General features: G+C 45.4%; 3 protein-coding genes across 3 annotated transcripts; all 3 read right to left on the bottom strand.

Annotated features, from left to right (window-relative positions):
- On the bottom strand, positions 1,174–3,055 carry LOC8068139. Its single transcript, XM_002442347.2, has 2 exons — positions 2,885–3,055; positions 1,174–2,602 (listed from the first exon to the last, which is right to left on the bottom strand). Exon 2 carries the CDS (start codon positions 2,433–2,435, stop codon positions 1,461–1,463), a length of 975 nt encoding a protein of 324 aa, XP_002442392.1. The 5' UTR covers positions 2,436–2,602; positions 2,885–3,055; the 3' UTR covers positions 1,174–1,460.
- On the bottom strand, positions 5,110–6,888 carry LOC8068138 (probable polyamine transporter At3g19553). Its single transcript, XM_002442346.2, has 2 exons — positions 5,807–6,888; positions 5,110–5,718 (listed from the first exon to the last, which is right to left on the bottom strand). The coding sequence occupies exons 1-2, from the start codon at positions 6,781–6,783 to the stop codon at positions 5,220–5,222; spliced, it is 1,476 nt and encodes a 491-aa protein (XP_002442391.1). The 5' UTR covers positions 6,784–6,888; the 3' UTR covers positions 5,110–5,219.
- Positions 9,842–12,886, bottom strand: LOC8074272 (probable LRR receptor-like serine/threonine-protein kinase At1g74360). Its single transcript, XM_021446564.1, has 2 exons — positions 12,513–12,886; positions 9,842–12,416 (listed from the first exon to the last, which is right to left on the bottom strand). Exons 1-2 carry the CDS (start codon positions 12,562–12,564, stop codon positions 10,195–10,197), a joined length of 2,274 nt encoding a protein of 757 aa, XP_021302239.1. The 5' UTR covers positions 12,565–12,886; the 3' UTR covers positions 9,842–10,194.

Raw genomic sequence — 12,948 nt, 5'->3', positions numbered from 1 at the left:
AAGTTGTTGCACAGTTAGTTAGGCTTCTAAAGCATCCACCCGAGATAAGTTCTCGGCTTAGCATTAGTGCTCGTGAATTTGTCTATGATTGAGATGATAACATGATCAATAAGAATGACAAGTGTGTTTGGTATGTCAATCACAGGTATTCAGAGTTTCAGACCCTATAAGGGCGCAAGGCAATAAGTCAGAGAAGATTAGACAATAAATCAATCAAAAACAATAAGAAGTCCTAGAGAAAATGCACCAACCAGAACGTCATGTTCATGAGGAAGAAATAGCATCACCTACGTATTATACCTATTGACATTTTCGAAGAGAAATATTGACGTTCACCTTTGTCTAAGATAGGACCGAGACGCAGCGATAGTCTGACAGACCAATTGATCCACAGCTAACAAATGAAGAGAAAAGACCAATCGCTTCGTGCTCACCAGAATCCTCTGCAAGGTCTGAATGTCTGTTAGTCTGACTCTGATACCGTGAACATGCAGAATCATATCTTCATCTTTCTGCATTTTGGATTCTCTGTAAATCTGTGATGCTTCTGCTCATTCTGCTCTTGGGCTAGCTCATGTTCATCAACAATCTCATTTTTTCTCTATATACATACAAGGAAGACAAAAGACAGACAGGAGTGGATATAACATGGAAAGCTCATGTAGCAAATCAGACCAATGCAGATAAACCCCGATGCCTGCATCAGAGTGCATATACATATTCAGGATGGTAGAACACCAAAGACACCATGTAGAAATCAAATCACTATGGAAGAACATTGAGATGCAGAAATCAAATCACCATTGAAGCATATTGAGATGCAGAGAAACAAATTATCTGTACAATTTCGTAGATACATGCTGGTTCCGAGTCAAGCTGGGACCTGGCTACCAGATAGATCACAAAAGGGGGGAAAAACAAGAACTTATATGGCATGCTTAAGCCACACTATTTAAATGATCAACAGTAATAACCAAATAGATGAACACCTCTGCACATTGTTCTTGCACACGATGCTTTGCAATTATGAAAATAAACAAATCAATAATCTGGCCAGACAACAAAATAGATCTCAGCAGAGAAAAGGAAACAAATCCAAGTTATCCAACAGCAACATATTCTAAACACAGTACCTGATTCTCTGTACAGGCACAACATGGGGACATTGGTGTATACTGTGTGAAAAAAAAAGCCACAACACATTCCAGAACCTTTTATTATAATTATTTTTGTGAATAATCACAGCTAAATAAAGCTCACTATCATGTACTGCATCCTAAGAAGTATCATCCTCACCAGCCATGGGTACACTACCCAGTCCTACAGTCAAACTCCACTTTACCTCAACCTAACTACCTGTAGTTTCTACAGCAGGATCAATGGCACTACAAAGTACTGCCTACACTTGATCAACTCCACCATCAGGTTTGCTAAAAATGTGGAGGAAACTAGCTGCTCTCTTATCTGTTGTGGAGATGGGAAGAAATCTTCTCACGAATCTCCACGCACGGCACTAACCGAGCATTTGATAGCACTGCTGTCGAAAGATCAAGCAACGAAGCTTGGTAACAACAGCTTGATTCCAAAGGAAAGCCATTGTTCTGCCCACTATTTACTGAAGCAGCAGTGCGGCCATTTGGTTGGCGCATCATCCTGTTGATTCCCCTTGCCTTCGCAACACCTAGACAGGCCTTCAGCATCTGACTCATGTATGCATTCAACCCAGAGTTCAACACATCAGCACACTCTTTGGGCACACTGAGACCTTGAGCCTTCAACTTATCGTCAAGTAGCTTGGACAGCAACTGAGAATCTGGCAGTTCACCATTATTGTAGCACACATCCAAAGCGCAAGATGTCGAAGGCTCGGAATTCTGAACCTTTAGAACACCCAGTGGGGGCCTGATCGGGCTTCGGCTCTGCACACAGACTGGGCTACCACGGGCCTGGTCGACCTCCTCGCCATCCTCCACAGAGATAACCTCCTGCAAAGCCTTGCTACCAGCTGACACAAACTCCCCCCCAGTCCCCGGATGACCAAGAGGAGACTTCCCAATCGGGCTCGGCTTATCACCAAACCTCTTCGTCAGGGGCCTCACTCTCCTGACCGGCAGTAAGCCATTGTTGAGTGTCCCATTGGACACCGTGCTCGTCTGCGAGTTCCCTGTAGCTGCCTGCATGCTCGGCGGCGGCCCATTCGACATACACGCGTTGCTGAGGATGGACTGGATGAGGAAATTGTGGAGCTTGATGTTCTCCTTCCCCAATGCAGCAACACAGATCTTTTCAAACTCATCCCTGCCGAGCTGACAGCCCAGGAACTTCTTGAGGCCGCGGAAGTAGAGCTCGGCGCGCTGCGGGCCCAGCCGCTTGACGATCCGCGCCTTGAGCTCGAGCGTGTCGACGCGAGCGAACTTCTTCGACGGCGGCTGCATCTCGGCGGCGGGCGGCGGCACAAAATGCAGCCCCGCCGGCCGGACGATCTGGCCGCGCAGCTCCGGGAAGAGCAAACCCTAGACGACGACGACGACGCCCACGGGCTCCAGCGACCCGCGGCGGCCGAGAAGCGAGCTCCCGAGCACGGCCCGAAGCTGCCCCCCACCTGCAGGACCAGATCCAGAAGCAGCAATTCAGCACAAGAGAGAATCACCTCGTGAGCACGCCAACTCGGGAGGTCCGCTCCACACGGCCAAATTCAGCAACGCCGCCGACAGAATCGAGCTCCGAGCAAGCCCGGACGCGGATTCCCCAATCGGGAGCGAGCAGGCCGCGAATCCCGGGCGAGCTCCGACCAAATCCGCGTGGGGAAACCGCGTGGAGCAGCTCGAATTGGGGGGGGGTTGGCGAAACGAGGCGGATTCAGCGGAGACAGCTGGGCACTCACCTCGACTAGGGTTCCGGCGAGATCGGGCCGGCGGCGGCGGCGGCGAGTGAGAATTGGGGGTGAAAAATCGGAGAAATATTTTTTTTCTCCTTTTTTTTTTGCCCGCCGCAATTGGAGTTTTTCCGCAAATTATTGGTTTGGGGACGACGAACAGTGGTGTGGGTGACGCTATTTGGGGCCGCGTGACCAATTACCTGTCCTTGTGTCGGGTTAATGTCTCACTGACTGGTGGGTCCCGAACGTCAGGTTCGGTAAGCGCGTCGCAGTCTTGCTGGTGTCAGCTTGGCACGTCCGCACGTGCCGTATTACAGTAGCGCATTAACCATTCTCAGGCAATGTTTAGGCCTCGTTTATTTCGGAAAATTTTTTAGATTTGGATATTGTAGCATTTTTATTTTTATTTGACAATTATTATCTAATTATGGACTAACTAGGTTTAAAAGATTCATCTCGCGATTTACGGATAAAATATGTAATTAGTTTTTGTTTTTTCTATATTTAATGCTCTATGCATGTGCGGTCACATTGAATTAACTAATTGTATAGTTTTTGGTTTTTGGGGTGACGGCACATGCATCGAGCATTAAATATAGATAAAAACAAAAACTAATTGTACAACCTGTAAATCGTAAGATGAATCTTTTGAGCTTAGTTAGTTCATGATTAGACAATATTTACCAAATAAAAACAAAAATGCTACAATACCTAAAACCAAAAAAATCGAAACTAAAGAAGGCCATGAATTCAGGTAGACATTTAATTCAATGATTTATATATAGTTAATAGTCGTGCTAAAAAAACTCATTTATTCTCTCTATTTTTTAAATTATTGTCATATTGCTAAAAATATTTGCATAGTAATTTATTAAATATAGACAAAACTTATATGAAAATCTCACCGAGTCTAGACTTACTGTTTATGGAATTATGGAAAATATGCTAAGAAGTCACCAATGTGCGTTTGCAGCTCTCAATTGGGTAACCCTTCCACGGCTTCACTTCCACGTATGCAAATTTCTGCGACGTGCATAGTCGTGCACGCAACCAAGTTACAGTGTCTACGTGCACCAATTTTTCTTCTCTTTCTGGCCGAAAGAGAATGTCAGTGTGGTAGTAGGCTTTACTGACGCAATCGACCAGTCATTCCAGCATTGCTTTTTACATTTAGGCCTTGAAAAATTTTAAGTTTCACTACTATAATATTTTTTGCTTTATTTGATAATTATTATTTAATTATAGACTAACTAGGTTTAAAAGATTCGTCTCGCAAATTACAGGTAAAATATGTAATTAGTTATCTTTTTTATCTATATTTAATGCTTCATGCATGTGCCGCAAGATTCGATATAACGAGAAATTTTAAAAAAATTTGGAAACTAAACAAGGCAACAAATAAGTTTAGTTCTCAAATATTTTCAAGATTCTACTAGAAATGTTCAGGTGCCCAGGCCATGCCAAGTCAAATGACACTCTTTTATTCAGATGAACAATCCACCTAATCAAATGATCACATTTCTGCATAGTTACGATACAGATTTTCTATGTTGGTTTTATACTTCACTGAAGTATGAAGTTGACTCAAGCACAGTACAACCTACCTGTCCTTTGCTGAAAATATACAGCTTCTTCTCAAACCGGCACCTCGCCTACATTACACTACACTTCAAAAGTCAAAACAAAAACCAAGTTGAGATCTGCTCTCCTTTTCATGGTTCAGACTTCTCTCGTCACAGCTTTGCAGTTCTGAATTTTCTGATGAACACGATTGATGATCACCTGAGCTCCTCCTCTGAGGCCTTGTTTAGGCCTTGTTTACTTCCAAAAAGTTTTGCAAAATAGGAATAGTAGCACTTTCGTTTGTATTTGACAAATATTATTTAATTATGGACTAACTAGGTTCAAAAGATTTGTCTCGTCAACTCCGACCAAACTGTGCAATTAGTTTTAATTTTCATCTATATTTAATACTCCATGCATACGTCTAAAGATTCGATGTGATGGAGAATCTGAAAATTTTTGCAAAATTTTTCAGGAACTAAACAAGGCCTTAGTTCACACAAAAACCAAAATCTTTTCAAGATTCCCCGTCACATCGAATCTTACGTCACATGCATGGAGTATTAAATATAGACGAAAATAAAAACTAATTACGCAGTTTACATGTAAATCACGAGATGAATCTTTTAAGCCTAGTTACTCCATAATTGGATAACATTTGTCAAATAAAAACGAAAGTGCTACAGTTCCGAAAATTTTTCAGTTTCCTGAATTCAGAATTCACCATGTATCCACTGGAATTACTGTACTGTACACCGAACGGCAAATGTACGATTCTTCACTCAACCTTGCTTCCTTCTTCGTCTGCCGACTCGTCAGAGAGCAGCCCGGCGCGGACATCCTCGAGGTCGGCGGCGGCGTCAGGCGCCGTGGTTGATCCATGGGAGCTGTCAGCCGGAGGCACGGGCGCCAAGAACTCGACCCAAGCGTGCCTCTTGGCGTGCTCCACGACATAATACAGCGCGACACCGGCGACGACCACGGCGGCGTTGATGAGGACGGTCCTGGCCGACGCGAGGCACATGACGGTGGTGATGAGCACGACGGGCGGGGCGCACATGACGGCGGCCCCGGTCGTGCCGACGGGGATCCGGTACGGCCTCGTCAGGTCCGGGTTCTTGAAGCGTAGCTTGACGAAGGCCGCGAACACTGCCAGCATCCCGAGCCCGTAGAGGAAGTTGAGGAACTCGATGATCTCCTGGAAGCTCATGAAGGAGAGGATCACGACCCCCGTCGCTGAGCACAGGATGCTGAACGTCGGCGTCCCGTACTTCGACCTGCGTTCATCAGCACAAGATTCAGTTTCTTGTTGGATCGAAAGCTTCACATTTCGCTAAAAAGATTGTTCGGAGCCGGAGACTTCACCTGCGGGCGAAAATGGCAGGGATCATGCCCATCTCAGCCATGCCGAGGAGCTGGAAGGAGTCGCTGCTCATCTCGGCCTCGAAGAGCCCCATGTTGGACATGGCGGCGGCGGCTTGGATCCACACGCGCAGCCACGGCCCGCCGATCCGCAGCCCGACCTCGGAGAAGAAGCCGTCGGTCCACTCGGCCGCCGTCTCGGACGGCAGCGCGCCGGTACCAGCCAGCAGCGGAATGAGGTACGCGCCGACGACGAGCCCAACGGCGCCGAACACCGCCTTGGGGAACGTCTTCCGGGGCTCCTCGACCTCGCCGGCGAGCGTGCTAGCCTTGTCCCAGAAGTTGAGGTTCCAGAACATGGAGTTGAAGTAGCCCCTGAGGTCGACGGCGCGGGCGTCGAAGGCGAGCCAGCGGGACGGGCGGATCTTGGGGGCGGCGAGCACGGTGAGCGCGAGAAACGGGGAGAGGGAGAACGCGGTGAGCGCCAGCGCCGAGAGGCCGACGATGTGTAGCCCCCGGTAGTTGAGGTAGGTGAGCGCGGCCGTGAGCGCGAGCACCGCGAGCGAGCGGACGGGGTGCGGCAGCGCCACCCCGCCGCCGGAGCGGAGGTAGTCGAGGAACAGCACCGGGTAGAGCGCGTTGTCGAGCGTGCCCGACGCCCACTTGGAGAAGCCGACGAGGAACGCCGCGGCGGGGCCGAAGGCGGCGGACACCCAGGCCACGTACCCGGCGTTGGTGGGGAACGCGGAGGCGAGCTCGGCGGTGACGAGCGCCTCCGGGAGCGACCAGAGGACCGGGAGGATGAGGAAGCCGAGGATCGGGAGCAGCGCGCCGCCGCCCGCGCGGACCGAGTCCTCGATGCCGAAGGGCCCCCCCGAGACGTCGTAGAAGATGAGCGCGATCAGGGGCAGCACCGTCAGCCGCCGCGGCAGAGGCGCCGCCGGGGGATCGACGACGGCCGCGGCCGCGGCGCCGGTCATCGGGTCAATCGCCGCGCGGCGGGCGCCACGCGCGCGCGCGCGCACAGAGAAGAATTGACAGGTCAGCGGTCGGTGTTCTTGATTGCCCCCCGGTAGAGAGGATGGCCATGGGTTGCTGGGTGGGAGAGATATTATTAAAGTTTGTTTGGTGAATGACAGGTGGGGCCCCACGTCTGGTCCGGCGACTTGGGGATTCTGTGATGCTTGCCAACTGGTAACGAAAAAGTACCGTTTGTTTAGATTAAAATCATAACTAAAAATATTATTCACTAATTTAATTTATTGTAAAGAAAAATACGTTTTAAGTAGATTCCACACGTAAATTTAAAAATCTCGGTGGGACGACCTGGGGGGTGGCCCACAGGGCGGTGAGTGTGAGGCCCTGTTTAGTTTCTTACCAAAAAAATTTTATCGATCTAATCGAATCTTTAAATACATACATGGAATATAAAATATAGATAAAAAATAAACTAATTACACAGTTTGATTGAGAATCGTAAGACGAATCTTTTAAGCCTAGTTAATCTATCATTAGTCTTAAGTGCTACAGTAACTCACATGTACTAATGGTAGATTAATTATGCTTAATAGATTTGTCTTGCAGTTTTCAGACGAGATATATAATTTATGTTTTTATTAGTTTTTTAAAACCCCTCCAATATCATTCCAACACATCTGATGTGACATCTAAAAATTTTTCATCTCAAATCTAAACAGGACGTGAGTCATGGTGTGACTTGAACAAAGTGTCATTGTCGATGTTTGTGGATTTCCGTGGCAGGTGCTGGCAGTACATGTATTGATGTCGGAATGTGGACACAGGATACTCCGTACTTCCATTTCCTCCGGAAAAAAATAAAATTCCGTTTTCTGTTTATTTGTTATAAAAACACTCAAAAGAGTGTTTCAAATCTGATATAGCTCAAGGAAATACATAAAAAAGACATAAAATGACCTTTAAAAAAAATTAAGTACATCAAAGACCAAATCGGTCGTTTTATTTTTTCCGATACCTCCACTGCCCGCTGGAACTCGAAGGCCGCACTGTGAAGCCAGCGAAAAAAAAGGGCCACTTGCAAACACGCTCCCCAAACATGGCTCTCAACACTCTCACTCGAGCTTGGCTAAAATTAATAATTAAATATTATTATTTAGCTATTTTATAAAATATATTATTTCTTAAAAAAAGATGTCCATAACAACCTTTCTATTTTATAAAATTAGATAACTAGTGTCAGTAGTTATATATGGCCATCGAAAATCAAAGGACAGTCAACCTTTTATTTTACAAAACTAAATAGTTAGAGTATACTCCCTCTGTCCCTGAAAGCTGTAATTTATAGAGTTGTTCTAAGTCAAATTTTTAAAACTTTGACCAAATTTATATAAAAAAATGCTAAGATTTATAATACCAAATTAATACCATTAGATTTATCATAGAATATATTTTCATAAGATACTCATTTTATATCATAGATATTGATACTCTTTTCTATAAAGTTAGTCAAAGTTAAAAAAGTTTGACTAACACGGATTCTAGGAGTTGAAGCTTTCAGGGACAGAGGGAGTACTTTTTTACTATACAAATTCTAAAATAACTTCCACAACAACAATAGCCAAGGTCTTGTTTAGATGTGAAATTTTTTGGATTTCACTACTGTAGCACTTTCGTTTGTTTGTGACAAATATTATCCAATCATAAACTAACTAGGATTAGAAGATTTGTCTCGTGATTTATAGCTAAACTGTGTAATTAATTTTTGTTTTTGTCTATATTTAATGCTTTATGCATGTGCTGTAAGATTTGATGTGACGAAGAATCTTAAAAACTTTTTATATTTGGGGTGACCAAGCGTCGAAAGTTGCTCAATAGTTTTTTTAGCAGAGTCCCCTTATAATAGTTGATGAAGGCCCAGTCCACGTAGCCCAACAATTCTCCATCCCGTCGGCAGCCCAGCCCAGCCCAGCAAGAAGCCTGGCGAAGTCGGCAAGTCGCAGAGCGTGTCGCCGTCGTCCTCTTCCTCTCGCTCGCACTGCGTCGTACACAACATCGAAGCAAACGCCACAAGCCGCCAAATCGGATGAGGGCGCGGTCACATCCCGGCTCAGGCGGCGGCACGGCCACATCCAGGAGAGGGGGCGGCGCCGGCTAGCCACGCAGGCTCCAGCGGACTAAAGGCGCGCCGCGCGCGAGGCCGCATAGAGGAGGGAGGCGCGCAGGCGGCGTCGGTTCGCCGTGGGGGGAGAAGAGAACAGGCGGCAAGTCGTAGTCGCTCTTGTGCCACTGCTACCTGCAACAAATTAAAGGGGCACGCCGCACATGTTGCACACAGCGCAACAGGGTTGTTTGTTCCAACTTGGTTTTGTAGCAATTGTTCAATTGTTTGTGGCTACTGTACCAGCTAGCAGGTTTGTTTTATTTGTGTTTTAGTCTGAATTTTATAGCAACTACGCCTGTTATTCAACCTAAGCCAACCTTCTGAATCTGTACAAGTGCAATCAGAAGTAATAATAATAATAATGGAAGCACCAGAATTAGCATGAACAACAGACAGCAAGTTAACAAAGCAAATGTTGTGCAGCCGGGATCAGTAGAAACAGGAGCTGGTCCTAATGTGCAAAACGAGCCTTGCGTTGTTCTTATTGATGAGATATTTGTTGCTGATCCTGGGCTTCACATATTGCATAGCTCATTCTGCATATTGCATTTTATTGCATTGCTGACACGTCCAGTTAGATTACTAAATTATGCATTCCATCCTTCTCTTTATTAGGTACTATTGGTTTTTTTTTTTCTGTTTTTGCGCTTAGGTAGTGCCCTTAGGCATGAAGATTCACTAGCTCTGACACTGGTTTGCAGGTAGGTAAAGAGGTAGCATAAGGAGGACCGGTTTGGATCTTTTCTCATGATACCATGTAGAGAGATAGCGAGTGGTAAGGCAGACATCACACAACCTTGGAGGGATGACCTTTCATACATGCATGTAGCCAATAAGAATACAACATATACAGTATGTGTACAACACAAAAGGCTATACAAACTCTCACACAAATCAAGTCGACAAGCCGGTTAGCACATTGGTATCACCCAATTCTGATTTTTAATGGAAAGATACATGTTACAAACATACCAAATAAACTCCCGTTTTCTTTTCAATGCTCCAAAACGTCAAGCTTACCATGACAATAATTACAGGCTAGTTTTTGAGATGTCATGGTATAGCCTTTGAATAGTTCTATATAGTTCTGTTTTTCCAATTACAGTGAATCCCCTGGAACAGAAATGAGATGAACATAATTTAAAGTTCTGTAATGCTATGTGGCCGGATATGTAACACATCAATATATGAACCACATTGCCAGAGACACTATCCTTCTAGTTTGTTAACTGAACGTTACAAAGCTCAAGGGTTACAATTCTGCATAAATCTTCGTACTTGCACATCTGCATTTCATGGTATAGTACACATACATGAAACTGTCATGTTCTCTTATAGCAATTGTGGCAAAGAAAAAAACAATAAATGAAATTATGAGCACAATTGTCTCTTCTTTAGCAGGATCCTTTTCTGTACCTTCTGTTGAGAGCTCATCATTGTTTGATTCCAAACGGGGCCCATGGTCAGTGAAATGGAAAGACAGGAGAGGGTTTCCAAGAAATGATTGCTTGTCAAAGGTGGAGAGTTGGCCAGTAGATGGAACATTGCCAGAGAGAAGCGGATTGTATGAAACATTGAACTTACTCAGTTTATAGAGCTGGCTCAGACTTGATGGAAGTTCATTAGAGAAGTTGTTAAAAGACAAGTCAAGGGTCTCAAGGAGTACCATCTGGCCAATCTCGGATGGAATGTCACCAGAAATTATGTTCCTAGAGACGTTAAGCGCAACAAGTGACATTTGACTAATCTCTGATGGTAGGACACCAGAGAGCAAGTTATCATCAAGAAGGAGCAAGTTGAAGTTTCCCATTGCAGAAATTATGGGTGGTATTTGTCCTGACAACAGATTCCCTGAGAACCTAACATAACCCAAGATGATACATGGCTGGACAGAAGGTGGTGTAACAATACCATACCCCTTCAAGATTCGGTCCTCTAGGCTCCGACAGTCCTTCCAAGACATCTCTGATTCTACATAATTGAACCCTGGGTAACCAAGGGGAATCCACCGCATCACAGAGAGACACTTCCTGGTGCCAATCTCCAATTGTGCAGCATCCTTTTGATTCCTAGCAAATGTTGGACTAGGGTCTCTCCCAACACCTGCTATCTCTGGGGGAATCTGACCAGATAGCTTGTTTGCCGCAAGGTTGAGCCAGAGCAAGCTGGTACAATTCCCTATTTCCTTTGGGATCTCTCCAGAAAGTTGGTTTCCAGCAAGCACCAACACAAGAAGTGAGGAGAGGTTACCGATGTCTGCAGGGATACCACCAGAGAGGTTGTTGTATGATAGGTCCAATACTTGGAGGTGGGCAATCTGTCCATACACCAGGGGTATCTGCCCAGAGAAGTTATTCTCAGCAAGCACAAGGTATTTAATGCTTTTCATGCTTGCGACCTCCGTGGGTAGCTTTCCGAAGAACCGATTGAGGCTGAGATCAAGCATGATCAGCTTAGGTAGCCTAAGAATGCCAGAGGACACAATTCCATCAGTATAATTGTTTGAGTGAAGTATGAGATGTGTCAAACTTTCTAACTTCCCGAAGAATCCTTGCACCTCCCCACCAAAACCGTTGTCACTAATGTCCAAATACTTCAGTGCACTACAATTCATTAGGCTAAATGGCATCTCACGAGCAAAGTTGTTGCTCCCTAGGATCAGTTTCTCAAGCCCAGGAATTACTCCAATTCCTGGTGGTATCTGCCCATCGAAACCGTTCTCCGATAGCGACAGGTATCTCAAACTGGAGCAAGTTGACACGGAATTAGGCAAGTTGCCAAACAAATGGTTGCCGGAGAGGTCCAGAAACTGTAGTTTGCATCCCACTGGGAACATGTCGAGAGGAATGCTTCCAGTTAAGCCATTCTCAGCAGCATTGAACTGAATTAGGCTTGCAATGCCCTGTGTGACCTGGCCAGTGAAGCGATTCAAGCTGAGATCCACATATTCAAGTTGAAAACAGTTATCAAGCAAGCCAATGATGTTGCCTCTGAGGTTGTTGCTGGAGACGTTGAGGATGGTGAGTTCGTCACAGGTTGCAAGGAAGTTCCTGCTGATTTCCCCCTCGAACCGATTCCGTGAGACATCTAATGTTCTCAGGTTTGTCAGGCTGGATATGTTAAGGACTCCACCGATGAGGTTGTACGAGAGGTTAAGATGCTTCAGTCCCAAGCATCTGTTGAGATCAACTGGCAGTGCACCAGTGATGGAATTGTCTGAGAGATCTAGATGAATGAGGCTTTTGAGACTAGAAAAATTGCTGAAGAACGGTCCTGATATGCTGGAGCTAGAGAGATCAAGGGAACTCACACGGCCGTTGGTGTCACATCCAACTCCTTGCCAGTTGCATGGCGAGGCCTCTGACTCCAACCATCCATCATACGCACCTCGGTTTATTTGGTTATGTACTTGCAGGAAGCCCTTGAGCTCGATGAGGACCTCCATGTCATCGTTGTTCCCACTTATCAGCTGAGCTGTACAAGTACAAGTAATGGGATCAAAGTTAAAAACAACATGATTCAGAAATAGCAGAGATGCAAGAGTGCTTCAATTCAAAGATCGACTCATACCAAAGATTAGTACTGAACACATCAGTTCGAGAAGATGCTGAAGCCTGGACATGGATGCAGGATTATGGATTGCTTGCCTCTGTGGAGTTCATCAAATTACCGTTTGTGTTTGTTGCTGCAGCTTGTCCAGCAATGCTCTAGTGGCACGTCAATATATATATGTGTGGCTAGTTGTCAATCAATATATAATGAGGAGCAGGTCTCCATCTGTTTCGTGGAAAAAGCATACCAAAACGTGATATATTATAAAACTATAATATTAAATGGCAGGAGTTTCCGTCAAGTGGTCTATCTCTCCGTGTGCTGGAGAAATTTGGTCAAAAGAGGAGAAAGAGAACAATCGGGATGCCTTCATTCGCACCTCAGATGAACATAACATGTGTTAATAATTAATATGTTGACAGATACTAACATATACTCCCTCCATTCCAATAAT

The sequence above is a fragment of the Sorghum bicolor genome, chromosome 8 (assembly GCF_000003195.3).
Source record: "Sorghum bicolor cultivar BTx623 chromosome 8, Sorghum_bicolor_NCBIv3, whole genome shotgun sequence".
Classification (NCBI taxonomy): Eukaryota; Viridiplantae; Streptophyta; class Magnoliopsida; order Poales; family Poaceae; genus Sorghum; species Sorghum bicolor.
Note: the sequence above shows the minus strand (reverse complement) of the source record. Positions and strands in the feature narration are given on the sequence as shown.